Genomic DNA, 25,981 nt, shown 5'->3' on the forward strand with positions numbered 1-25,981 from the left:
TCCCTCCCCCTCCCTTCCCAATGCTGCTGTTTTATGGGCAGCTCCTGGATTTGGAAGCACAGCTGAGCCATGACTTCAGATGTCCCAGCTCCCAGCACATGTTCTCCAGGCTGGGAGCAGCTCTGGGAGCACCTTGGGTCACACAACGAGCAGACCCCAGTCAGGTTATGAACACAAGAGTAAGTTTAATGTACAAAAAAAAGCCACACATCTGGGCACAGATGGCACATCTGGACCAGCAGGAAATGCTCTGCAGCCCCTGGCTGTTCCTCTCCCTGCTGTGCTGAGACCCCCAGTCCAGGTCAAGGGTGCATCCAGGCTCTGCCCAGTGTGGGCAGGGACAGCAGGAACATCTTTGAAGTCCCACAGGCCACCCTAAAGGGGCCTTATGGAAGAGTCCATGTGGGAAGGTCCTACAGGAAGCTCATTTCAGCCTCTCTCAGTGGAAGATGATCTTTTTGTACTTGGAGTTGGGAATTTGCCCACGTGCCTTGAGCCTCCGGACAGCCTCCCTCATGTGCTTGGGCTGCAGTGGGGGCAGCTCCCCCCACTTCTCACACACATCCAGAGCTGGACAAACAGAGAGAGGTCATGGCAGGGGCAGCTGAGCTCTGCCCATCCCCTGCTGCTTCCCTGCACTTTGAGAGGAACAGGTAACATTGGTGTTTGAGGTTTGCAGCTCAGAGCCAGGAATGAGCCTGCTCTGTGAACCCCTCCCTGACAGGAGTCCCAGGGCAGCAAGCAGCACAAAAAGCTTCTAAACCACTCAGGCACTGTGGAGAAGCTGGATCCAGTGAATGGATGAGCTCAAAGCCTCTGCTCTGGAGCCCTGGGGGCTGAGTGTGCTGGGATGCCCCCAACAGCTGAGCAGGAACATCTGGCTCAGCTCCCAGCCCCTGTCCCAAACTGAACCAAGGCCCTCCCATGAAGAAGACTGGGGCAGTTTAAGGAACTCCTGTCCCTGTAGCACTAATGAAATCCTCATTATGCAGCTGCTGTGGGGCTGAGGGACAGAGCTGCATCCCCAGGTTCTCTGCCTGGGGAGAAGCAGCAACACTGGTGGGATCAGAGGGGCTGTGGCAGCTTCACAGGGCCCTGCTCTGAGCCAGAGCTGCTGCTGGAAGGGAGAACCATGGAAAACCCTGGTCCTGTTCCACATCCTGCTCCATGCAGGGAATTTACCCCGGGTTCTTCCCTTGTCGCTCAGCAGGTGTCACTCACCTTCCTCCACCACTTCTCCGACGAACACCTTGGAGATGCCCGACATGGCTATGACGACATTCTGGGACACGGAGGTGCCGGTGATGGACTGGATGAGCTGAGGCAGGGACAGTCAGAGCCCTGCACTCTGTGACCCCTCAGCCCCACCCAGCCCCTCGGGGGTGCTTGGGGGCAGAGCCTGAGCTGCAGCACCAGGTCCTGGTGGACCTGGGGGTTTGAGCTGAAAGCCAGCGGGTTCAGCTATCCCAGAATAGGCTCAGCCATGGGGTGGCAGAGCCCCAGAAGGGTCCCGGGGAGCGCCCAGCCCACCCCGCTCGCACTCTTGCTCCTCTCTCTCATACCCGTTTGATGGCGGCCTTGGGGAAGGCAGAGCGGCGATACATCTCGTAGCGATTCAGCTGCTCCTCGGAAAAGGAAGAGACCAGGATCCTGCGGGGGAGAGCGATCACTGAGAGCCGTGTGAAGGCACCCCCGGTACCAATCAGGGCAGGCGGGAAAGGGGAGCGCTGGGCTGGAACGCGGGGTGCGAGGGGAGTCTGGGACGGGCTGCGGAACCGGGAACGGTGAGCTCGGGACCGGGGAGACGATTCCCGAATTGCCAGGCACCGTTGCGCCAGCACTCACTGCATTTTCTGGATCTCGTCCTCGTCCACTTTCTGCTTCTTCTCCTTCCGCTCCTTCAGCTCCAGCTTCGCCTTCCTGGCCGCACATGCCTGCAGCCCCGGGTCCTCGGCGTCCGCCGCCTCTCCCTCCGCGCTCCTCACCTGGGCGAGAGGGCAGCGCTCGCTCTGCGGCCCCGCGGCCCGACCCGGCTCCGCTCCCGCTCCCGCCTCACCTCCCCGTCCGCCACCTCCGCCTTGACCTCGCTGCCACCGCCAGCCTCCCCCACCTCGCCTTCTCCCGCTCCCTCTGCGGCTGCCGCTTCCTCCGCGGCCGCCGCCCCATCGCCGGCGGCGGGTGGGGATGAGCCTGCGGGCGGCGGCTCCGGGGCAGCGGCGGCACCGAGCGCCTCCCGGGCCGGGTCCGCCATGGCCGCGCCCGCGGCGCCTCCTGATGACGAAACGCTACGGACACAGCGAGGGGGCGGAGCCTATCGCTACGGGAACTGTGACACTTGGCGTCGTGTGATGACGCAATGGGGCGGTGGAGTCTGTAGTCATGGCAACGGAGATGCGGCGGCGCCTCCTGATGACGAAGGATGGCGAGCAGCTCGCCGGCAGGCGGTGTCTGTTGCTATGACAGCAGCGACTCGGCAGCGCATCCTAATGACGCACTCCGCGGGCGCCGCCGTGGGGGCGGAGTATGTTGCCAAGCCAACAGCGCCCCAACGGCGCCTCCTCATGACGCACAGCTACGGGCGCCGCGAGGGGATGCGCGGGGCCGGGCTTGTCGCCATAGCAGCGGGGCTGTGGAAGTGGGGGCTCTGCGGGGCTCAGTCCTGGGTCCTGCACTCCCAGACCGAACGGCCCCGCTCTGGACCGCCCTCCCCACACCCGGACCCTGCCGGGACACAGGGTTAGAGCAGCCCCGCTGCCCGGGCCCCGCAGGGGAAACCTCCCTAGACCCGCCCAAAACGAGCGCGGCTGAGGGACCACGGGCAGCCCTCGGGGGGCGGGGCCTACACGAAGCCCCGCTCCTTCTTCCATCCGTCCCCTCATGCCACGCCCATGCCACGCCCCTCGCGTCACGCCCCCTCATGCCCCGCCCCCAGCCCGGCGCGGCCCCGCCCCGGAAGTCGCGCGGGCTCCCGGGCCGCGCCGGCCATGGGGAAGGAGCAGGAGCTGCTGGAGGCCGCGCGCACCGGGAACCTCCCGGCCGTGGAGAAGCTGCTCTCGGGGAAGCGCCTCAGCTCCGGCTTCGGCGGCTCCGGTGGTGGCGGCGGCAGCGGCGGCGGCTCCGCGGGGGGAGGCGGTGGCGGTAGCGGCGGGAGTGTCGGTGTGGGGCACCCGCTGTCCAGCTTGCTCAGGTGAGCACGGCCCCGGGGGCGGGGACCGAGGGATTTGAGATGAGGCGGGGACTGCCCGCGGACCGGGAGTTGGCTGTGGGGCTGCGGGACAAGGAGGGAGCGGGAGCTGTGGGGCTGGGGGCTGCAGGGGAGCGGGGCTGGAGGCAGCTGCAGGGGCTGGATGCGCTCATGGAGTGCAGCGGGAGTGCAGTGGGACAAAGGGATGCCGGGGTTCCCGGGCTGCCGGCTGCGGGGGAGGCCGGCGGTCTGTCCCCCGGGAGGACGGGCCGGAGCCGGAGGCTCCCCGGCTAGGAATCGAGGGGATGGGATGAGACATTGTAGCGGGCTGGGAGGGGCGTGTGACCTGCGCACCCCTCGGAGTTTGGTGGCACCGGAGATGCGAGGGGGCCGGAGGGAGCTGCGGTGTGCCCTCGGTGAGCAGCCGGGGGCCGATGGGGAGGGGAGAGGGCAGTGGCTTTCAGGCTGGCTGGAGCCGGCACTGCCAGGGCTGGGTGCTGCTCTGTCCCCCTGGCATCACAGCGCTGCTGTGCAGGTGCTGCCGGCCGCTGTTCCTGGCAGGCTGTGCTGCGTCTGGAGGGCTCCGTGGCCGGGGCAGGTTCCTGCGGTGGGAGAGCTGCGGGATCGTTCTCCCGGGGCAGGTTCCTGCGGTGGGAGAGCTGCGGGATCGCTCTCCCGGGGCAGGTTCCTGCGGTGGGAGAGCTGCGGGATCGCTCTCCCGGGGCAGGTGTCCGGGCCCTGCGCTGGCATTGTCGCGGCTGGCAGTGACACTTTGCTGGGTCTGGGGTCGGCTCGTCCCCAGCCCCATGCTGTGGAATTTGCTGGTTAAAGCTCTTGGACCTTTGTTTTTGGTTTTTTTTTTTTGTCTTCCCCCATTTTTGGCATCACCTCTTGCTGCTGTGCTCCTGGAGCTGCAGCTTTGGGCCACCTCAGCCTCTGCTGAGAATGTTCCTGGTCCCTGAGCAATTGATTTGTATTGGGAGGTGTGGAGGAGATTTGTGTCTAGTGCCAGGTGACTCTGTTGCTACACAATCTGCCTGTTCAGAGGGGTGTAACTCGTCTCTTTTTGGCCGAAGTTGATGTGTTTTAACTTTCACATAACCCCTCTGGATATCTGAAGATTGTGCTGGTGGCCTGCAGACATGCGAGAGCTCACCCTGCCCTGGGGCACACGTTTGTCTTTCTGAAACGTAAATCTACCCTTGGGTCGAGCTTTGTTCTCCTCTTTTGATATATTAAACAGTCTGAGCCCGTGTTTGAGTGGGATGGATGTGCCCACAAGGGGCTCAGATCGGTGCAGAGCGTCAGTGCAATTGAATACCTGTGAGCTGAACCAGATCCAGCACTGCCTGATGGCACTGGGGCACGATGGTGCCTTTTCCCTGCCTTTCCCTGGGACTGTGCCTGTGGTGCCATGGTCCTGGAGCAGCCCCATGGTGCCAGGGTGAGAGGCTGTCCCTTTGGCTCTGACGTCTTACTGTGTTTCTCACATGTGAATGTGGCTTCCTGTGCAGACAGTGTGACTGTCACAGCTGTCATCATATTCTGCCTTCACTTCCATGGCTGTTGGATGTACCTTCTGGTGATGCTGGAGCTCCCCCTTTCCCCTGCCCAAGTCCCAGCCCCTGAACCTGTTTGTCTCTGTACAGCTGGCATTTGTGCCTGTGACAGCAGTTCCAGGTCTGGCTGCACATTGTGGGGCATGGCAGTGTGTCCTGTGTGCCACCTGCTGCTCTTGGGGTGCTTTGTGACTGTTTCCCACTTCCTGAGCACTTGTTGGGCTCTGGCTCTGTGTGAAGAGACTCCTCCAGGTGAGGATCTTGTGACGAGCTGCTGAGTGTCCCTGGCTGCAGGAGACAGGCTGGGACAGGCTGTAGGGACCAGACAGATGAACTTTAGGGTGGAGAAAGCCTCACCTTTTCCAATGCTAGAGCATGGGAACTTTTCTAATGCAGGATTTTGCCCTGCTTGTTTGTGGGGAGAAGCCTGCCCTCAGTCAGGTCTGCATGCTCCATATTTTCCCTTCCTTGGGCAGCCCCTGGTCCTGCTCAGGCTGATCCCTGGTCCTGCTGAGGCTCCTCATGGCTGTAAGATCTCTCCTGACACGGGAACTGCTGAGCTGCTCTCCACCCCCAGAGCTCATTCCCAGAGCAGGATCATAAACATTCTGCTGGGCTGGCACCTTTGTTCTTTTCTCCACCTGATCTCAGGTCCCTATTTTATTTACTTTTTAAGTCCTACTGTTTTGATAACCTGTTCCCAAAGCTGTTCTCTCCTGAGGTGCAGCTTTTTCTGTCAGTTCTGCATTTCAGGTGTCTCAAAGATACAGTTTTGGATGAGGTACAAACCAGGCATTCCCTGGAATTCCCACTTTACACCTGGTATGAGCTGAGCTGGCACCTGCTCTGAGCTGGCACTCATTGGTTTGGGCCATTTCTCTTCCAAAAAGAGCAAAAGCTGCTCCATGAAGCGGTAAAAAATGCCCCTGGCAGTAAATTGCCTGGAATGTGGTGATTTATCAGTTAGCCTGAATTGCCATCAGTCTGTTATCAGTTAAATGTGAACTTTGTCACGGTCTGGGCTGCCTTGCTCCTTCCCAGGCTGAGCAGGGCCCGCTGGGTGTGGAGGCAGCACAGACTCCAATCACCCATGGCTGCAGGTGAGCAGGAAACAGGATGGGATGGAGTGGGATAAGCCACAGGAGGAGGAACTTCAAAGACAATTTAAATCTCTGGAGGGGTGAATGTGCCAGGGTGTAACACTCAGGGCACAGGAGAATAAATCCCAGTGGGAAGCTGATGAGAATTGGGAGTGCTCACAGCGAGCTGGGGGGATGAGAAGGATGCAGGAGGGGGAAAATGGGAGTGTGGATTTGCCAGAGCAGATGGTGGGCTCACAAAGAGGTGATGGCTGCCAGGGTTTGGGAGGCTCGGCTCCCTGCCGGCATCCATGCAGCCCCTGGGATCTGCCAGGGCCTGGGGAGCTGCTGGAGGCCTGGCCCAGCAGCTGGGAGCAGATCCTGGCTCCTCAGCCAGGCCCAGCTTTCTCAGATCCAGCCATGGATCATGGCACAGGCGGGAGCACCGTGTGAGGAGCAGGCAGAGAGAAAACCCAATCTGTGCATACACAGCTTAAAGCTTGTGAGCAATAGCAAGTCCAGGAATCAGAGATGGTCTGTGAATCCTTGAGGTTTCCTGGGGTTCCTCTGTGTCGAGGCTGCAGAATTTGATGTATTGTAATTTATTTTTTTAGTGGTTCACTGTGAAGTTAAAGGCGGGAAACAACAGAACAATCTGTAGCTGAGCTACCAGGCTGCATTCAGGAGGTTTTGCCAGGAGCAATGAGGGATGGGTTGTGTTAAAGCCAAATCTGCAGAAGCAGCTTTTTTATTTTCATCCATTGCTGTGAAAAGTCTGGATCTGTATTGCCCAGAGGGGGGAAACTGAGGCTGCTGCCGAGCCCCAGATGGGATATGCACTCCCCAGGGAGTGTAGCAAGGAGACACTTCTGCTGGGAATGAGGAGTTTGGGTGCACATCTGTTGTGGGAAGGGCTGAGTGCTGCTCCACAGAAGCCACAACCCTTGTTCCAGCCCAGTTTCAGCCGTTGCTGCTGGTGAGGGGTCGGGTTGGTTTAGAGAATGATGTGGTGGGATGGCAGAACACTTGAGGTGGCTTCCAACAGTCCAAGAGTGGTTAGGAGTCAGAAAAATTAGTTCTATTTTAGAAAAGTGGGGTTTGGTATTTGTTTTGGTGTGGCTGATGGTTTACAGCAGGGATCTGATAGTGCCCTGTGTACTCCTGGGGGTGAGGCTCTGACTGTGCCTGTGCTGCCATTCCCTGGGGAAGGGACACGGTGCCATTGCCAGGGAGGGAGGGGATTGCCCTTCAGGCAATCTGTCCCTCCGTGTGTCCCCAGCCTTGTGGATGAGCACCGAGTCCTGCAGTGTCCGGCAGAGACAGCAGCAGGAGCATCAGGGAGGCTCCAAGGTGCAACTTCCAGGGTTGTGCAAACAAGGTGCTTCCCTCTCCTCCCCTTCCCCATCACAGGGGAGCTGCTCCTGCTGCATTCCCACAGAACAGTGCAGTGTTGGGTCGTCCTGTTGCTGTGATTAATCATCTCACCCACTTTAAACCTTCTCTCCACACCCCCCCCCCCGTGCACAGTGGGACTGATCCCTGTTTAATTACACCCTGAGCACAGGGATTGCTGAAGGTGCTTGTGCCACAGGCACAGGTGTGCACTGGCTGGGAATTGTTTCCTAAGTACTTCTTTAAGAATTCAAAGGCTGCCGTTTCTGGCTGTGACTCTGCAGTGTTTTGTCTCTGTGTGATCTTGTGATGCAGTTTTGGAAAGTTTTTGTTTGCATACTTAGGTCAGCACAGTTCTGTGTTCAGGAGCACCGGGCTCTCCTTGCTCAGGGACCTCAGAGCAGTGGCATTAGCCCTGCCCTGCTCCACTGAGCAAAGCAGAACTTGTGGTTTCCCAGAACCTGGGGCTTTCTTGGACACATGGGAATTGATGGGTGCGTGGGTTCCTTCCTGTGAAACCCCCTTGAGAGATCCCTGCCTTGCTCCCTTCCCAAAGGGCTGTGGGCAGCTCCAGGTTTCCAGGGCTTGGTTGGCAGGGAGGGATTGGAAGTAGAAGGCTCTGCACAGGTGGGTGTTGGAGGGCTGAACGTTTTTAAAGGTTTTGGCTTCCCATCAGTCTGTACCCATGTGCTGAGTCCTCTGCTGCTGTGGGACTCGCTGTCTTGGGAATGTCAGTGTGTCATTGTGTTTGTGTCAGAGGGTGAGAACACAGCTTTGAGAGTGTTTTGAAGTGCCAGGTGAGTTTTGTAAATATTCATATGCTCGTTCAGGTTACCTCAAATGCTCTGTCAGGGAGCTGCTGTGAGCTAAGACGTGATGTGAGGAGTGTCATAGGGGCCCTGGTGTCAGGTGGGTTCCACTGTGTTGAGGATGCTGAGGATGTTGAACCAAGGCAGCTGCTGCTGTTGGTGCAGGATGTGAACAGCCCCAGTGTCCCATGGTGGCAGGGGCTGGAGCAGAGCCCAGGCACAAAGCTCCCAGGTGTTTCTCCAGTTGCCAGGTTACACACCTTCCCAGGAGCATTTGCAGGGCTCACCTAAGGTTTGTGCTCTGTCCTCTCATGGAAAGAGCAGCAAAACACATCCACTACATGTATTTTCTTATTTCCTATGCCATGCCTGGGCCTGGCTCCAGCGCTGGCTGGAGGATCCTGAACAGCTGTACAAAGTCTGGGCTGTTTGTGCTCAGGTGCTTGTGAGACTCGAGTGCCTTGAGGGGATGTTTGTGAGGTTCCCTGATGGCTTTTTGATTTGTATACCCCGAGTTCTTATCCTGCCATTGAGCTGTGTGAGGAATTTTGGGAATAAAACACAGCTACACCTGTCACCAAACCTGGGCTATTTGAGTGATGAGATCCTGACATTTCCACAGCCTTGTGGCCTCCACTTGTGTCTTTGGTCCTGAAACTGAAGAAATATCACTGCAGACCTGAGCACAGCCAGAGCACTCTGTGTTCTGAAAGCAGGAGTGATGCAGAGCTCAGCTGGATGCTGAGTGTTTGACAGATGGGTTTGTGCACTGCACGTAAGGATTCCAGCTTGGCCTGGCCAGAATGAGGGGCCCAGCCATCCCCAGCTCCTCTTCTCGAGGTTTGGCTGTGCCAGGGGAAATGCTGCAGCTGGCAGGTGTAACAAACTCCTGTCTCCTGAGGCTGCACAGTTCCTGGATCCAGGAGGAGGGAAAGGCAGGAGGAGCAGTGTCTCCCCTTCCCTTCTGCTCCCTATGAGCAGCAGGTCGTGCCCCAGCAGTGAGTGTTGGGGACGTGGAGCTGCTCCACTTGGTGCCACAGGTCCCCTGCAGCTGTGGAAGGCTCTTTGGCAGGGAGCAGAACTTTCTGGAGATGAATGGTTGGAACAGTATTTGGGGTATTGAGAGCAGCTGAGCCAAGAAACAGCGTTCATCCAGCTGCATTTTTGTGATGAAATCATTTCAGTGAGACTGAAGGACAAACAAACAGGATGGAAAAGACATAGGTGAAAGGTAACACAGTATGGAGGAAATGCATCCATGTCATGCCAGACCAGAAGCAAAGCCCCTCTCAGCTGCCCTGTCACAAGGGACAAGCAGTTCCTGGAGGCTGAGCCCCTCCTGTGGCAGTGCCCAAGGAACTGCCAGGCTGGCTGTCAGCACAGAACATGTGCTGACACCTCTACTCTGTGTGAGCCCATCGCCTTTCCAGGCTGGGCCATCCACTCCTGCTCTGTCCTGCTTCTCAGATGCAGCTGTGGAGTTCTGCAGTGGAATCCTTTCAAGGTGAGGTGTCCTGGAGATGAGAAGGTGCCTCTGAACACGGGTGATGGCTGTTTCCTCTTGTCACTGCAGCACAAGCTCTGCCCGATGCTGAGCTGGCACTGTCACTGTCCCAAAGAGCTCACTCCAGAGTACAGCTTAGTCATGGAAATGAGATAAATCCTATTTCACAGAAACTGGTAAAAATAAAACTATTGAGGATTGATTTGTTTCTATAGCAACCGCCTGGCAAAGTGAACACAGCTGCTGTCTGCAGGAGGGAGGAAAACAGAGCTGGAAATGTCGGTGCACCTGGGCTGGCTGTTGGCAATGAGAGCCTGGGGGCTGGGGAGGGGGCAAAGGCTCGAATAAAGACAGGGCAGGAAGGTGTGAGCTGCCTCTGGAATGAAATTTGAGCTGGAGTGTGTGAATGTGCCCTCTTCTTCACAAAACCTGGAGAGCCTCAGAGCTCTTTGTGTCCTGCTTCCAAAGGGTGAACTCCTGCACCCTCATGGGTGGGGAAATGCTGTGCCCTGTGTCAGGCAGGGCATTAATGCCACACAGTACCTGGGCATCCATCACATCACATGCACTCTTCTAGTCCTGAATCCAAAATAATTCTAACTTAGTGCTCAATGAGAAATACTCAGCTTTGAGAAGTTTGGATGAATCAGGTTGGAGTTCAGCTTTTTAACTGTAACTGAATGTGGTGCTGGATGCTTGGCAGGGATTCCTGCAGATGTTTGTATCCTGGAAGAAAATCCAGTTGGGCCTCCAGACTGCTGGATAAGGGGCTTAAGTTTGGAACTATTTCTATCTTGGCAGTGTTTAGATTTGTGTGGTTTTTACTTTTTCCTAAGCCAAGGATTTTAGCTGGCTCTTGCACACTCAGGATGTTAAGGTGGCTGTTTCTGAGGATTAGTGAGGTGAGCTGTTGAAATGTTTGGGAGGCTGTAGGACTGGGACCATGTGTACATGCTTGGCTTGCTGACATGTGGCTATTGAGGGCTTCAGGTGAAAATCTGACCCAGGGTGCTGAGAGAATTAAAGGAGGAGGAGTGTGAGTGCATGGCTTTACTGGACACTCTGCAGGAGCCTGAGTTATTCAGCTGAAGGGAAGTTGAGCTGGAGTTGGTATTTAGGTTTGGTAAGCCCAGGTACATTCAAACTGCTCTCTTGATACTTAAATACATGGTTTCTTTTAAAGGGAAATTAGATTTAAAAATAAACCTCAAGCTTTTTCCAGTTCAAAGGAAGTGTCTGTAGTGCCACGTACTGAGGACCCAAGAACAAAACCCTGTCTGAGAGTGAGTGCCATAAATGTTATGTAAATACATTATCTCGTTAGATTTTTATCTAATCCCCTTGCCTGCTGTTGTGCAGACTCCTGAGGCGAGCAAGGCTGAAGATGTCATAGGTGGTCTTTCAAATCTAATATTGAAGTGGGTTGGAAATTAGGTGAATCGACTTCTGCCTCATCCTAATTAGACACTGAGAAATCCGCTCAAGTTTGGCATTACAAAGTGCCTGATTTTAGAACAGAATCTGATTCCACAGGCTGGGTGCCTGCTGAGGCTTGAAGCACCCCCATGCAGGGACCCAGGTGGGCTCCACAGGCTCTTCCTCACTGCTCTCCGTTTCAGGAATTAGCACAATTTTTTTAGGAATCAGGAACAGGATTAGGATAAAGCCTTAAGCTCTGAAGACTTCAAAGCCTTCTTGATTCTGTTACAAGGACAGTGAAATCCATCAGATGGTTTAAATAAGAGACTGTGTCCTGTGGACTTGTGTTGGTTTTTTCCTAGTATTTCTTTCCAGTGATTTAAGCCATGGTTTCTCTCATGGTGGGCACTCTGATAAGTTGACTGCTCTGTGAGAGATGTTTAACCTCAATTCATCCCATGATCCCCACGGATGACTTGTGGCTGTCCTGGAGTGTTGTTAGTAACCACCTTTGCATGATTTTCAGTTAGTGCACTGCCCCTGTGCCCCCTTCATAGCTCCTTTCAGCCTGGTGCAGGCTGTGAAGCTGTGTCTGAGCTCCTGTGGCTCATCTACTCTGGGTCAGAACAGCTGAAATGGAATTTGTGCTGAATTTGGCATTTTGGAAATATTTCCTCTAATCTCAACAGAAGTTATTTCACAGAAGGAGTGAAACAGGATATGACCTTGACATTTCTTTTTACTGAAAATAAAGACTAAAGAGAATTGGTTTAAAAGCTCTGAGAATCCTGGTTGTTATTTGGGTGTGAGTTGTTACAGCTGAGATATAATTATTTGCTGGGACAATCACAGTAACCCTGAAATTGTTTGAAGTAATGGAGAATTTTATCCTGCATATATTTAGGAGTCTGACTGGCATATGTACATGCCTTCTGTAGATTAAAAATGTCAGGCTGGGAAAGGCTCTGCTGTTGAAAGCAGCTTCTGGCTGGGTGAGCTCTATTGAGCAGAGAAAAGGCTCAGAGCTGGGTCTGTTATTCTTGCAGAGAAGTGGGAAGAAATATTTCAAGGGGTTTGGAACATCTTATGCTGTAAATGTTCCCCAAAGGATGGGGTTAAAGCTGTTTGGGGCTGTCATTGTAGGGAGAATCAGAGCTGGCATTTGGGTGAAACCAGGACTGGAAGCTGCAGATCCAGCATGGAATATGTGGGAACCTCTCTCCTTGCTGCCTGTTTCAGTTATTTATTGGCTCAGTTTTCCAGCTTTAGGGGTGGCTGCAGCTGCCCCTGGCTGCTCCTGGGGAGCGCTCCCTGCCCTCCCCCAGGGCTCTGGGAGCAGGGCAGGACCTTCACACTCCATCCCTCTGTTTGACTGCCTGGCTCATGCCCTCAGCTCTCAGCACTCCGTGTTTTTCAGCTCTAACCTTATCTCTGTACAGATAGCACAGACAAGTAATGACAACTTCTAGGAGCTATCTCGGGATTCGGGAATAATTTCCTGCCTTGGCCATTCACTCCAGTTCCTGCTCTCTGACAGACTAGATTTAAGGATGCCTCTGGAGTAAAAGGATGTCCTTTTGGATTTCTATCCTTCTTTTCCTGAGCTTTTCCTTAGGAATTGTTTAAGTCAGTGCTTTCTCTGCCTGTGTAGCATCCACCAGGAGCAAGCAGAGCTGATCACAGAGCTCTGTGGCTGCTCAGGTGTGTCCCCCATGCTCCCACCTGAGCCACCATGGGGTCCCTTCTCTCTTTGCCCTCCTCTTCTCGATGTCTTTGCTCTCTCCTTTCCCTGTCACTTGCTCTTTGGGCACTCAATTAAAAAGCTCATCAAGAAGGAATGTCTCTGGAGTCAGTGGTATGTCGGTGCCTTGTTTGTGTCCCGAACTGTTGCCAGTTAATCTCTCCTCGCTGTGTCTTTCTTTAGCCCTCAGGGACTCCTGGTTAAGCTGGAGCTGGGATTGATACAGGCTTAAATGGAGCCATGTGGGTGAGCGGCTGGGCTGCTGGTGTGGGCTGTGTTCAAGGGTAAAGTGTGCTCCAAATGCTTCAGTGGAAGCTTTGTTGTGGCTCTGAATTCTCCAGTCCCTTGTCCCCTTCCTCGAGGGCCTTGCCTCTCATCCTGTCATTCTGCTGTTTGCTATCAGAGCCACTCATTTCCTTTTCATTCCAGCACTGTGTTTCTCCTGCCTGTCCTGATGTCCTGGGCTGCAGCCCAGGGGTCTCTCCCAGCGTCCTGGGGTCTCCCCATGTGTACAGGATTGAGCACTGCAGTGCCAGCACCGATTCAGAGTCCTCATGTCACTGATCTGGGCAATGTCACAGGGGAAGGGGGATGTCGTGCGAATCTCTGTCTCACTGCTTTCAGTCTCCCTAAGGCAAAAGTGCACTCTGTGTGCAGTTGTTGGTACAAAATAATTGCATTTGCTTTTTTAATTGCTGTAGGGAAGGGGTAATTCGGTTCCCGAATCTCTGTCTCTGCTTGACTTGGCCTATTTACCTGCTTTTCATCTGCCCCAGGTCAGACACGTCAGGGTTCAGTGTTCAGGCGTCAGGGCTGGGCAGCAGCCAGGCTGGGAGGGTGTGAGCAGGATTTGGGAAGGGGTGGGCAGGATTTGGGAAGGGGTGGGCAGGATTTGGGAAGGGGTGGGCAGGATTTGGGTAGGGGTGGGCAGGATTTGGGAAGGGGTGGGCAGCAGCCAGGCTGAGAGGGGACATGAGTGTGGGTGACATGGCACAAAGGGAAGGGCCAGTGCCCAGGAAGAAGCCGTGGTGGCCCAGAGGAGCATTGGAGCATGGCTGGCTGGGCTGAACAGGCAGACTTTGAGAAGTCTTTTAGTGCTGAGATGGGGAGAACATGGGGTGGTTTGTTGTCTCTGTAGAGAGGTCTGAGACTTCACCAGGAGGAGGGTGTCCATGTTTGAATGAAGTATCACCATACCCTTCTAAGTGCAAGGTGCTAGAAATCCCAAATTCCCACTAAAATGTGTATTGATACTCAGATCTCTGTGGGTGCTGGAAACAAACATTAACTTTGAGGTGTTCTGATCCCACTGATGCAATCTGACAGTGAGCAGAGGGTGACACGTTCTCTGCCATCCCAAAACACTTAATTGACACATCCATCCCGTGCAAGGGCACTGGCAGGCAGGGGAGGGCATGTTCTCTACCACAATTTTTTCTGCACAAGTTCCTTTTGATGACATTTATACTCCAAGCTCAGAGCTTTGTGCCTGAAAGGGAAGGGAGCAGCGCAGATGGACATGTTGGGCTCCAGACACGATGCTCCATTGCTGTTGGCTGGCTGACATGTCCCATGGGATTCTGCAGCTTGTTAAATCATCTCACAAAGGAGAAGGGGGAGGGAAAGCCCGGTGCAAGGTTGCCAGCTGTAGCCAGCTCAGTGCTGCAGCATCAGCTGCTTGGTGGTTTTGATCAGGAATTTGTGGCTTCCCAGGATTTCCTTCTGTTTCTCTGGAAGTGCTCAATGAAGGGAAGGCCAGTGGAAAGTGTGGCACCTTTCTAAGGAATTGGGCTTTAGTGGAACCCCACAGCCCGCACCACCTACATATCTTGCTAATTTTCCCTGCATCTTATTCATTTATTTATTTAATGCTGTCTTTTCTTCCACTTAGTGCATTTTCTCCAGTGCTGTGGGAGCAGAGCTGAGCTGCAAATGGAGAGTGGGGAATATTTACCTGAGCAGTGCTCTTGTTTCTGATTGCAGTTCCAGGATATTGGTTTATGACACTGATAATGCTGCTCAGTTCACTGAATTTCTGCAGGAATGTTTTGGTTCCTTTTGCTCCTATTCCTCAGAACTAGTCAGATGCAAAAGAAGAGAATGGGACATAAAATCAGTGTTCAGTAAACCTCAGTGAGAGGTTTGTCAGCGTTTGGCAAATGTTGTCATATCTCTGTCCTCTTTTAGGGGTCACTTTTCTGCCTTGAATGATCCTGGACTTCATGTCAAACCCTCCCATCTCCCTGCTGGGTGGCTGCCTTCCCTTTTTCCCCATTCTTCCCTTGCCATCATGCTGCCTCTGCCAGGGTGTGGACAGGGGGATGCTCCTGCTGCGACACAAATCAGACCCCAGAGCTCCTGGACCCCTCCCAGAGACACTGCTTGGCTTTCTCTGGCTCCATGGCCGACCCTTGTTGCACTTCTCCCAGCAAAGCTTGTTTGGCTCTGGCCCTGAGGTCAGAGCCAGCTTGTGAGCCTGTGTTGTGGGGCTGCTCCTGCTCCATGGCCTGTCATCAGCTGGGAATGTTCCTTAATGGGAGCAGGTTGCAGAGTGCCTGTAATGCTTTTAAGAATAAAGAGCAGCATATGCACTCAAACCAGACCTACATTTTTCCTGTCCTGCAGCTCTTTATTTGCCCCTGCTTGGAGGGATTCTCTGATGTAGCACACACTGCATGCCTGACCCGGCCTTTCTGTCCCCACTGCCTCCCCCCACCATACATTAAGTTTAAATAAATGCATTTTCACTGCCAGGAGCCATCCATAAGGCTAGAGCTGGCCTCTTCCTAATGGGGGATTTTAACTTGGGTGGACACATTTCTATTAGTGATACCAACTCTGTCTGGTGCCTTTCTAGTGTGAGCTGCAAGCCCAGGAGTTAGATGTGTGGTTGTCATGGATCTGTGCCAACCCAAAACAGCCTCCCCTGGAAATGAGGAGTGGGAGATGGTAGATTGGTTCTGAGGGAAGCAGATGAGCTCACGTTCTGCCTCCCAGTTCCTGAACTGATCCTTCACAGGCTGCTGTCACTTTACAAACCCACGCAGGTTTCTGCTCCTGGCCACCCGCTGCACCTGAGGAACAAAAGGCTCTGCTCCTTTCCATGAGAGAAGGGATCATTTGGCCACCAGAGGATTGGTTGCTGCCCAGTGTTGCTCCACTGGTGGAAATGCTGGTTTCTCACGGCTCACTGTTGACCTTACACTGGCTGAACTGTCTGCAGTTGTTGGGCAATGAGGCTGGAGCTGTTGGCAATTGTTGGGAGCTGTTGCTTCACTCAGAATGAGCTGCTGAAGTGGGAGCTTGAGGTCTGGCGCTGTGCAGAGGGCCAGGTGTGGCTCTGGCTGCTGCAGTGGGTCAGTCAAAGTGGACTGAACCTGAGGATTTCCACTGGAATCCCTGGTCAGTGTCTCTGCTGGAAGTGGGTCTGATTACAGAGCCCAGGCTCAGCAGCTCTCATTCTGGCTGTGGTTGGTGTTGTGTGATGTCAGCTGGGTCACTTCTATGTGTCCTGCCTTTATTATGGTCTTTGCTTGTCTCTGTCCATTCTGGCATCTTGCACTTGAGCTCATGACCCTTTGACTTTGAGGAAAATCTACCCACTTTTCTTATAGCACATTAAAATCTGAAATTGAGGAGTGCAGAAATGGAAGCTTGTGGCTTTGGCTTCCTCTGCAGCCACTCTGACAGCTGGAGTCTGACCAGGTGTTCCCCTTTGCAAAACCTGCCCAGAGGGGCTGGGAGTCCCTTGTCCCAGCAATATTCTACTTTTATCTTCTCCAGCCTTGCCTCAGCCATTTGTCTGTAAAAGCTGTTGTAGTATCTGGTGGTTGGGCTGCATCAGAAGTGGGGTCCCCACTCTATTGGGAGTCCCACCGTGCCAAACCCTGCCTGCTGGCCTGGTACTACTGCAGTGCCTCCCTCATACTTCAGAAAAACATGAGCAGCTTCCTAACCCTGAGGCCTTGCCCAAAGCCTTTGGGTTGTTTGTGTTCCCTCTGTAAGCAGGAAATACCAAGTGAGGGTCGCGTTTGGGAGCAGGAATCCAGTGGTTGTAGGGATGTGCATAGCTGGGGTGTGTGACTGACCTGCTGTGGTGGCCTCTGGGCAATGGACTCGAGGGAATCTGCCTCCAGCCCCTCACTTGCCCTCCTGACACTTTGTCTCTAAGGCTTTGAGTGAAGTACACAAACATCTGGGGCCAGTGCTCAGCTGCTTTAAACTTCCTGGTGCCTCTGGGCCGAGCCACTCTTGTCTGCTGGTGTTTCATTGTGCTTTTTGTCTTTGGCGTTGGGTGTGTAAATGCAGGGAGTCCAAGGGCCTGAGCTCTCTTGGTGCTTCTTTAACCCATGTCAATGAGACCAGAAACCAGCCCCAAAGGTTCATCATTTGAGCTGAAAACACGATGTTGTTCTCTAGGCTTGGCCCTGCTTTAGGTTCTTGCCTGGGGTGGTTTTGTGAGTAGAGTTACTACTGCAGTTGGGAAGAAAGAAATGGAAAAGCAAGAGGACAAATGTGGTCCTGCTTAAAGGTACTTTGGGGTTTTACTGTGACCTAAAGCATGTGCTTTATTCAGCAGTTTTCACAAGCAGGAAGCTTTATTTAAGGCCTACAGCACTTGCTGAATCATGGAACAAAAGAAAACTGAGCACAAGAAATAGTTTAAAAGGAGCAGATTTTGCTGTTTTCAGAACTTTCTTGATGTCCTCAATGTTCAGTCTTAGATGTCTTTAACTGATGCCATCAGGAGCATCTTCAGGTGCAGCCCTGGTGCAGCAAAGGCAGGTGAGATCAGAGACCACAGGGTAAAAACAACCACTGTCTTTGATGTGAAGGGGTTTTGGGGGACTGGGGGAGAAAAGAAATCAAAAAGGAGCAGTGGTCAAATTGGCTCCAGACCTTTGGTGGGGACTTGTATTTACAGCATTCTCCTGCCTGTGCTGACTTGGGGTTTCTCTTTAATCAGAAACAGCCCAAAGTCAAAGTTCTGGGCTTTGTGCTCTGCTTTTCCCAGTACCCTGTTTCCATACCTCAGGAGAATTGTACGGCCTTTCTGGCAGAGCTGAAGAGGAAGAGGAGGAAAGGGAGTGATGTACTTCACTGCAGTCCCCACATCTAAATATAAATAGTTCTCCTCTTGGATCCTTTCAGTCTGATCTTATGGGGTGATTTGACCTTTCTTTGATAAAAGCTTTCTTTATTTGCAGGAATAAAAAGGCAAAGGGGAGGAGAGGACACAGCAGATGTTTTTTTTTAAATATCTTTAGATCCTGGCAGTTGGTTTCTGCAGCACCCAGCGCTCACTGCTGGGCCAGCTCCCTCCTGGGCTCCAGCTTTTCTTCTCCTTTGAACTCCTTGAACAAACTTTGCATTTTACTCTAAAGCATTGACCTGAAGATTTCCAAGGAAATATTTTGTCATGGGGACACCATGCTCCAATGGGGACAGATGCCCCAGGCTCCAGTCCCCAGCCCTGCCCACTGCACCACTGACCCTGGTTTTCCTCGTTTCATAACTTCTGCTGAAAGAAACATTTGTGTTAATTGCTGCTGGTTTTTCATGTGTTCACCCTCAAGCAGTTTGAGCTCAGCTTCCAAACACAGCTCAGTTTAATGTGCAAAACCACGGGACGCTGGCACTGCCCAGGTTACAGCCCAAGCAAAGGCAGCACAGGTGCAATCTTAGAACTTCTCTGACTGCACACAAGGCTTTCTGGCACTTGTTCTAACCATTAATTGCCATGTTAAATCCAGCAATAAATTATTTGGGCAACCACACTGCGAGAGCCCACTGCCAGGAACAAACCAGAGTTACTCAGTCCCCTTCATGCTTCAGGACTGGATCAGGCAAGGAACTCCCACACACTCTGAGTGGGGTTTTGATGTCTCACTGACCTGGATGTAGTTTAAACCATCATCCTGTGTCAGAGCTGGAGGTGCACTGCATGTGTGTATCCTCCTGGAGCACAGGATAGTGTGTGGCGTGCAGGATGCCTCAGGATAAGCCTCTGATCCTTTGCAAATTGGATTTTGTGGCTCACTTGCCTGTCCTCTTGGATAAAGTTTCCCCTTAGCTGCCTCTCTTCTAGCAGAGCTCGTGTCTGTCTCAGGACTGCAAAGCCTTTTATAATGCTCTGCAGATCAGGAGTCACTTGGAAAGGACAGGGACAGACTTTCCATTTCCCACTGAAACATGCTCCAGAGTGACCCTGCTGCTTCAATCCCTTCTGGAGTTCCACTCGGTCTGCACAAGACTCCTGTTGGGTTGGGTTGGTTTGGTTGTTTCCTGCTGTGTGGCACTGAGGTGCTCCTGGCTGGTAGCCCCCCAGTGATGGCTGCTGTTTTAGAAAGCCTCTGGGCCATGGGAGTCGTTGTGATTTCGTGCTGGGGAGGAGATGGATTGCTCAGAGAAGGCCAGCTTCAAACAGAGCCACAGCTGGCTGATTTTAAACCATTTCAGCTGGGAATCAGAGGGTGCTGTTAAGTTTTATCCCCAAAGAAAACAAAGCAGGAGAATGCACCGTGTTTGCACAAGTGGGATTGTCAGGGCTTGTGATAAGGCCTGTGTAATTCCTAGCAGGATGGTGTGTAAAACAGGCCAGCACACCCAGATGATGGGTTGTACTGGAGAGGGCCATCCTCAGGAAAGTTGAACAGTTCCAGTTTGCTTATAAGGATGTACTGGTTTGAGTTTCATGCCTGTTGCTGGGAGAGGGTGATGACCCTGGTGAGGGACAGCAAACCACACTTTCCACAGCGAGCTCAGGAGCAGCACTGGCCTCTTGTGCCATTCTGCACTGATGTGAACAGGACACCCTGCAGGGGCTGGGGAAGAGGAATCCTTGCCAGGGTTAATATTTAAATCTGTGCTGCTTGACTTTTGAGCAAGGGAGGGAAGTTGATTCTCCCAGAAGTGCTGGGAGACCACCTACTCTTTGGTACAAACTGCCAACATCTGACAGATGGAAGTGATTTCAGGACAGTGAGAAGTCAGTGTGGAATCACAGGGGTGACCAAGAGCAGACTCTGTATCCCACAGTCTTTGACTTACACCCGCCCCTTTTGACTCTTGCTGTGGAGAAGGACAGTTTCCCAGAGCCATCAGAATTCTTCTGTGGGGTGTGAATTAGCAGTGGGTCGATGGTTTGCTGTCTCTTGTGGTTCAGTCTAATAGACACATGTTCCTCTGAAGAAGCTTTTGGCAAGCCTGTGTATGGCTGAAGGATGTGTGGCAGTGGGAGCTCTGACTGGAAAGCAGCAGGGAGAGGTGAGGCAGAGGAGATTCCATGTGACTGCCCCTGACCACAGCTGTCAGAGACCCACCTTGGTGTGAGAGCTGTGCTGGCCCTGCCCTTTCCATGTCCCTGTTTGGTCCCTAAGTGTGTGCCCTGTCTGGTTTTTGTCTTGCAGCATCTGGAGGGGGCCGAACGTGAATTGTGTTGACAGCACTGGATACACCCCGCTGCACCACGCTGCTCTGAACGGCCACAAGTGAGTCCTGTTCCCATGCCTGAGGTCGCAGGGGGTGGATGCTTTGTGCTTCCCACACCGTTGTGTGGTTCATTCACCAGCTGAGGCACTGGTGCAGCACTACTCCATCTTCAGGGGAAGTGGAGAATGTCACTGCTTTGGCTGTGTGATCTTGCATCTCCAAATGCTGAGGATTTCAGCCACCTTTTTATTTCTAAGCAGTTTGGATAACACCATGTGAAAGGGGCTCCCCTGGGGACAGTCCCTACAGCCCTTCTGGTGTCCAGGGTGGTCTGGGCCTGCACCACTTTCCAGTTGCCTTGTGTGCATATCACATTTTAGGTAACTTAACTTTAGTGTGGTAGATCTCGTGTTGCTCATTGCTGCCTGAGATGTTGAGAAATCAAAGAGTTAAAATCTTCATTCTCCCTCATTGTGCTGGTGCAATTCACTTTGCAGCAGAGGCTTGTGGCTGATTTCAGCCCCTGTTCAGCTCCATTAGTATGGAGTTAATGTGGATCTTCCCTGAGCTCATCTCAGCAATATTTTTGTTTTTTCATTTCCTTTGGCAGCATTTAATAGGAACACTTAAAAATCACATTTCAAGAGGCTCTGTGAAACACTCCTGTTCATATTAACTTCTTGTTGAGTACTTGCTGAGAGTGTGAGCTGTGAAAGAAGGACTGAATGTCTCACTGCAGCTCCTGTCTCTTGCAGGGATGTTGTGGAAGTTCTGCTGAGGAACGACGCGCTCACCAACGTGGCAGATTGTAAGGGCTGTTACCCCCTGCACTTGGCAGCCTGGAAGGGAGATGCTGACATAGTGAAGCTCCTCATCCACCAGGGCCCTTCACACACCAAAGTGAATGAGCAGGTCTGCCTGATTTTCTCTAATGTATCATTGAATCACTTCCCTGGCATGGAGAGAGACTCCTGCAGCTGACTCCTGACCCCTCCCAAACCAGTAGCAATGGTTGTAAGGTCCTATTTGCTGGTGGGATAAGAGGGGCACTGCCTAAAGCAATACATTCAGTTCTGAGCTAGAGGTAGGATGAAAAGATACTTAAGTTTTATAGAGAGACACATAAATATGAGAACTGCTCAACACTTAGGAAGTGGTCTCCTGCTTCTGGGCTTCTAAAACTAACCCACAGTTTTCCTTTCAGCTGCTGGATAGCTGAGCAGGTTTCTAGTTGTGCAAAGGATCCATTGGCTCCCTCCTTTGGGAACTAATCCAAGCAGCTTTGTTCAGTCTCTTTGGCCGTGCTCTCTTAGCTGCTCTCCTGGCTTGTCTCTGGCACTTACTCCAGTTCACTAATTTGTAAATTCTAAGAGAATTTTAACACTACTTGCCCCCAGATAAATCCCTAGCTTAATCTTAAAGAATTATTTTTGCAATCAGGCAAGAAAAGAAAGCCTCTTGGATTTGTTCCTTTTGTCAAGCTGACAGTTTTGGTCTCAGGTGCAGAGGGAGTGAGGGGTACCAGCCAGCTGTGTCCACTGCAGAGGGCTGGCTCCTGTGGAACTGCCCTGTGGACATCAGAGATATTTAAATTCCAGGGAACTTTTGAAATGCTGCTGCTGGAAGGCCCAAATATTCCTGTTGTTGCAGAGTTTTGTTTACAGGACCTGGTTTCAGGAGTGAGGCCAGCTGAGTGCTGTCACTGAACTGCCCCTCCCTGGGTGAGCAGGCACAGAGTGACAGGCCCAAGTCAGGTAAAGCTGCAGTGGGCTGTGGTTGTCCTGTCCCTGGGGCAGGAACACCTGATGTCCCTGTGAATCAACTCCCAAATCACTCAGATGTTCTCTCAGAAGGAAAGGAATGAATCAAAATAGGTTTGCCTGCCTTTGTGCAGCAGGCTAAACCTGGACATTCATTCCAGAGGTAATTCCCAGGTAGGTCAGACACCCCTGGCCTGAGTTCAGCTCCCAGTCAAGGTGAGCAGCTGGAGGTTCCTGCTGTTGATTTGCTCCATGGTAGTTTTTCAGAAGCTGGGGAGCAAACTCCTTTCAGTGCCAGGTTTAGGAGTCCCAGTCCTTTTTTGTGGGGACTGAGGTTTCCCAGGAAGGGTAACTCAATGCACCAGGCTGCCCCAGGGATAAATGCTGCTAAAACAGCATGGAATGAAAAATCTGGTTGTAGTGCAACTCTCTGTCATTCCTCCAGTGAGCAGGAATAACGAGGAGTGTGTGTTCTGATGTCTCTGGTGACAGTTTTCCAGTTGGAGGCTGTGGTTAATCATGTCTCCAGGCACAGCTGCAGGCACTCAGTCTGGTTACAGATTTGAGTGCAGGTAACCCTTTTCAGTTAATCTGACAAGAACTGAGAGCCCATAGTGTAAATGTTCTACTGTGAGTAGGGCAGCTAGAGGAGTGATCTTTGCAAAAGATCCAGAGCTTAGTATGATCCAGGTAATGTTTCATTAATGTCTGTTTAGTAGGAACCCTGTAAAATGAGAGAAGTCAGCTGAGGAGCCTGTGCTTGGAGCCTGCTCCAGGTTACAGCAATCCCAGCTGGAATGGCTTTTGCTGGCCATGGCTCTGACTGGAACAAGATGCTGTGTCCTGGCCTTCCACCCCTTGGAGTCACCCATTGCTTTGTTGCTGTATCTCACCCATTTCATTATCACATTTTTTTCTTTTTCCTCTTCCTTTTTGTAGAATGCTCTTGAGATCAAAGAACTCAAAAAGTACGGCCCCTTTGACCCATATATCAATGCCAAGGTGTGTACTTTGCTGTCAGCATTTCACTGCATCATCACTCCAAGCTGCACTCGCGTGCTTCCAGGTGCAATAATACCTGTTCACTTTGCAGCTGCTTGGGGGAAAGGAAAATGGGACCATTGATTTACTGTGGGTTTCTCTCTTCAAAGCAGTTATAGAAATATAATTAAAGGAAAGCTTTTCCTTACTTTCCTGGGGGCTCCTTCCTTGCTTAGCCTTGTAGGACTCGCAGTGATGGTCAGTTTGCTTGATTGGGCTGGATGACTTCCCAAAGGTAAAGTTACTTCAATTAAATATTCTAGGTTTTGTTTCATGTGCTGATGTTGCTGATAAATGCAAAGAGAAGGATTTTTTTTCCCTGCTTAACCATGGTTGCATTTTCTCTGTGGGCTGTTTGGAGTGAATTTTGATGCCTTTTCTCCTACCAAATGCATAATGCTCTGTGTGTTGTTTGAATGGACAGTTAATTCCTGTGGTGGTGGTGGTGGGGAGAAGGGAGGGCAGTGATGTTCCTGCCTCCCTTCCCAAGTCTTCTGTGTCCTGCTTATTACATCAGTCTCTTTTTTGATGTTCAGTCTGTGGTGTCATTTGACCCTTCAGCCCTGGTCTCCTGTTCCTGTTTTCTGGCCTGTTTTGCTCCTCTCTTGTTTTTAGTTGTTTTGAGCTACAAAGGACACAACATCAGATTGTGCAATGTGCTGAGACAGCTGTTGAAGAAGCAGATCAAATTCCTGGTGGTGGTTTCTCAGACACCATTTTTCAGTTTTATTTCTAGTGAATCTGCAAGCCAGGGGTGGCAAACAATCTGTTGCTCTGTCCTGGGACACCTCTGCCAGGAGCCACCATGTCACAGCTGCTTCCAACCAGTTATTTTGGATCCAGCCATCCATGGCAGATTTTTGTCTGTAGAGTTTCCTTCTGCTTGGTCTGCAAGACTTTAGAAAGACACATCCAGAGCTCCTGTGCTTGCTGGGAGTTAGGTGTGGTTTTGCAGAGTCCTGTTTCAGGGTCACCAGTGCCCACCCTTTGAGCACAAATGCCTTCCCATGAAGCTCATCCAAGTCAGGGATTTTTGCAGAAATCCAGATGGGAATTTTATGCCTTTGTCTTCTGTGAAAACATCATAGCTGAGCAGCTCAGTTGCCTGAAACAAGCTTCCTAAAACATTGTCAATAACCAAGTAAAATATTACACACCTCAGTATTGGGATGTTGAATGAACAAGGAATGTAAAGAGGGAATATCCAGGGAGTTCCCTTTTTTGTGAATTTTTATTTAGAATTTGATAATTTGGGTTTTAAACTGTGGATATGTGCATTATTTAAAACCTCAGTTCAGTGTTCACTGTGGCTGAGGTGCTCTCTAGAGCAGGACAGGATTTTGGAAATGTTTACTTTGGTTTTAAAGAGAGAGGGATGATTTGCACACAGTTATGGGTTCATCACAAGTTCTGAGCAGCTTTGCACCAGTTCCTGACAGGAGTGATGAAGAGAATGTGGGGTTGGACCTGTCACACTGACTCTGGTGTTTTCTCAGGAGCAGCCAAACAGGTTGTCAGTAGGGCAGGACTCTGTTGGACACTCAGACACTGACAAAAAATCCTACCAAGAAATCTCAGAAGTAGGGTGGGTGGGACTGAAGGGCTCTGTAGCCACTTTCCCCAACCCTGGGGCAGGATCAAGTCTCCTTACACCATTCTTGACCAGGGTTTGCCCACCAATTTCTCAAAAACTGCAGAGAGGGAACAGCTCTGTGGCTTTTCTTTGGCAGTTTATTCAACCCTTCAGATCTTTTCAGGTCAGACAACTTTCCCTTACTTAAAGCAAGTCTCCCTCTGCTCAGTCAGAGCTGTGTCAAGGTGTGTTGGGAGAGGGGCTGTGGATTCTCCACTTGAGCATGGGATGAGGAACAGCAGGGCTGTGTGTGGTGAGTGGTACCACATTGTCAGGGCTTGAAACCTGTGCTGGAGCCCATAAGAAAGCAGAGCCATCCCTGCTTATGTCCTGTTTGGGCTCTGCCAAAGGGCATTGCTCCCAGACCCTCTCTTCCAGCTGAGAGCTGGGGGGATGCAAGAATTCCTGCAGGAATGCAGCCCCTGGGCCCTCCAGAGTGCTCTATTTTTATAAGTAATTCTGAAATTTGAAGCCATGTGCCTTCTGGCTGCTGGAATGGAATTTTCCTTTTCCATCTCTGATACATCTGTAGGTCTGAGCACTTCTGCTCACTGCTCTGGTTTGTGCCTGGAGAGGTGACGCAGGAGGGGAGCAAACACCCTTGCCTGGAAGAGCTGTAGTATTTTTGGCTGCTCAAAACTCTCCCAAAATGGAGGCAATAAATACTCAGGCAGTAGTGGGAGTTTCCACTGCACAGTCTGAAATTGGGAGAGTTGCTGTGATGGTTCAGGGGAGTTTTACTGCCTGGTGATCTCTGCTGCAGGAGGAAAGTCTGGGGATTTTGCCTTGAGCATTGGAGCCCCAATCTACTTAGGGAAAATTGAACTGAATTGCAGGGAAGATGAGGGAAGTCTCCAACAATTATGTTTTTAAACAGTGTTATGTTCCCATTTCTGAGCCCTCAGGCAGATGCTTGGATGCTTTAAAGCTTCCTGAGGGATACATACCCTGTGCTAGGGAGATGGGGGCAGTCCTAGCCGAGGAATCCCCAGTGGTCAGGGCTGGCATGGCACCAGCAGTGTGTCCACAGCTCTGGGGCAGGGACCTGCTGTCCTGGGGCTGGGGTCATCCAGACTTTCCACAAAACCTGGCAGCAAGGATCCCTCATGCCATGGGGCAGGCTGAGAGCCTGGGCCCAGCTGCTGTGGGCTCCCTGATCCCTGATTCCTATCAAATGGGAATAATGGGATTTGCCAGTGCTGTAAATGCCCAGGAGCAGCAGTGTGAGCTGACAGGCAGGTGTGAGCTCTGATGTTCTCTACTCTGTCCCCTCTCACTTGTTTGTATATTTTTTGTGCAGGCTTCTGTATCCTGCAGTACCCTCTGTCCACCTGTATGTGCCTCCCCCAGGATAGAGCCTGTTTGACTTGGACCCTCTGTGCTGGCACTGATGCTTTGCCCCTGTTTGCCCCCTCCCCCTGCATGTGCC

The 25,981-nt window shown here is 52.2% G+C and overlaps 2 protein-coding genes across 8 annotated transcripts in view; one reads left to right on the top strand and one right to left on the bottom strand.

Moving 5' to 3' along the window:
* Positions 1–165: 165 nt before the first annotated feature.
* TAF11 (TATA-box binding protein associated factor 11) lies at positions 166–2,251 on the bottom strand. The gene is made up of 5 exons (XM_033080102.2): positions 2,057–2,251; positions 1,846–1,985; positions 1,563–1,650; positions 1,222–1,318; positions 166–570 (listed from the first exon to the last, which is right to left on the bottom strand). Exons 1-5 carry the CDS (start codon positions 2,249–2,251, stop codon positions 440–442), a joined length of 651 nt encoding a protein of 216 aa, XP_032935993.1. The 3' UTR covers positions 166–439.
* A 723-nt stretch (positions 2,252–2,974) lies between these two features.
* The window catches only part of ANKS1A (ankyrin repeat and sterile alpha motif domain containing 1A), a 76,474-nt gene continuing 53,467 nt past the window's right edge, over positions 2,975–25,981 (top strand). For 4 of the 7 annotated variants that reach the window (XM_033079993.1, XM_033079994.1, XM_033079995.1 and 1 more), the window contains exons 1-4: positions 2,975–3,187; positions 20,097–20,177; positions 20,874–21,030; positions 22,818–22,880. In XM_033079993.1, the coding sequence (XP_032935884.1) occupies positions 2,985–3,187; positions 20,097–20,177; positions 20,874–21,030; positions 22,818–22,880 (504 nt within the window). In that variant the 5' untranslated portion in view covers positions 2,975–2,984. Of the gene's footprint in view, positions 3,188–20,096; positions 20,178–20,873; positions 21,031–22,817; positions 22,881–23,016; positions 23,155–25,981 lie in introns of those variants that run through there. The other 3 variants (XM_033079996.1, XM_033079999.1, XM_033080000.2) reach the window with 2 other exon arrangements.

The sequence above is a fragment of the Catharus ustulatus genome, chromosome 25, assembly GCF_009819885.2.
Source record: "Catharus ustulatus isolate bCatUst1 chromosome 25, bCatUst1.pri.v2, whole genome shotgun sequence".
In the NCBI taxonomy this organism is placed as follows: domain Eukaryota; kingdom Metazoa; phylum Chordata; class Aves; order Passeriformes; family Turdidae; genus Catharus; species Catharus ustulatus.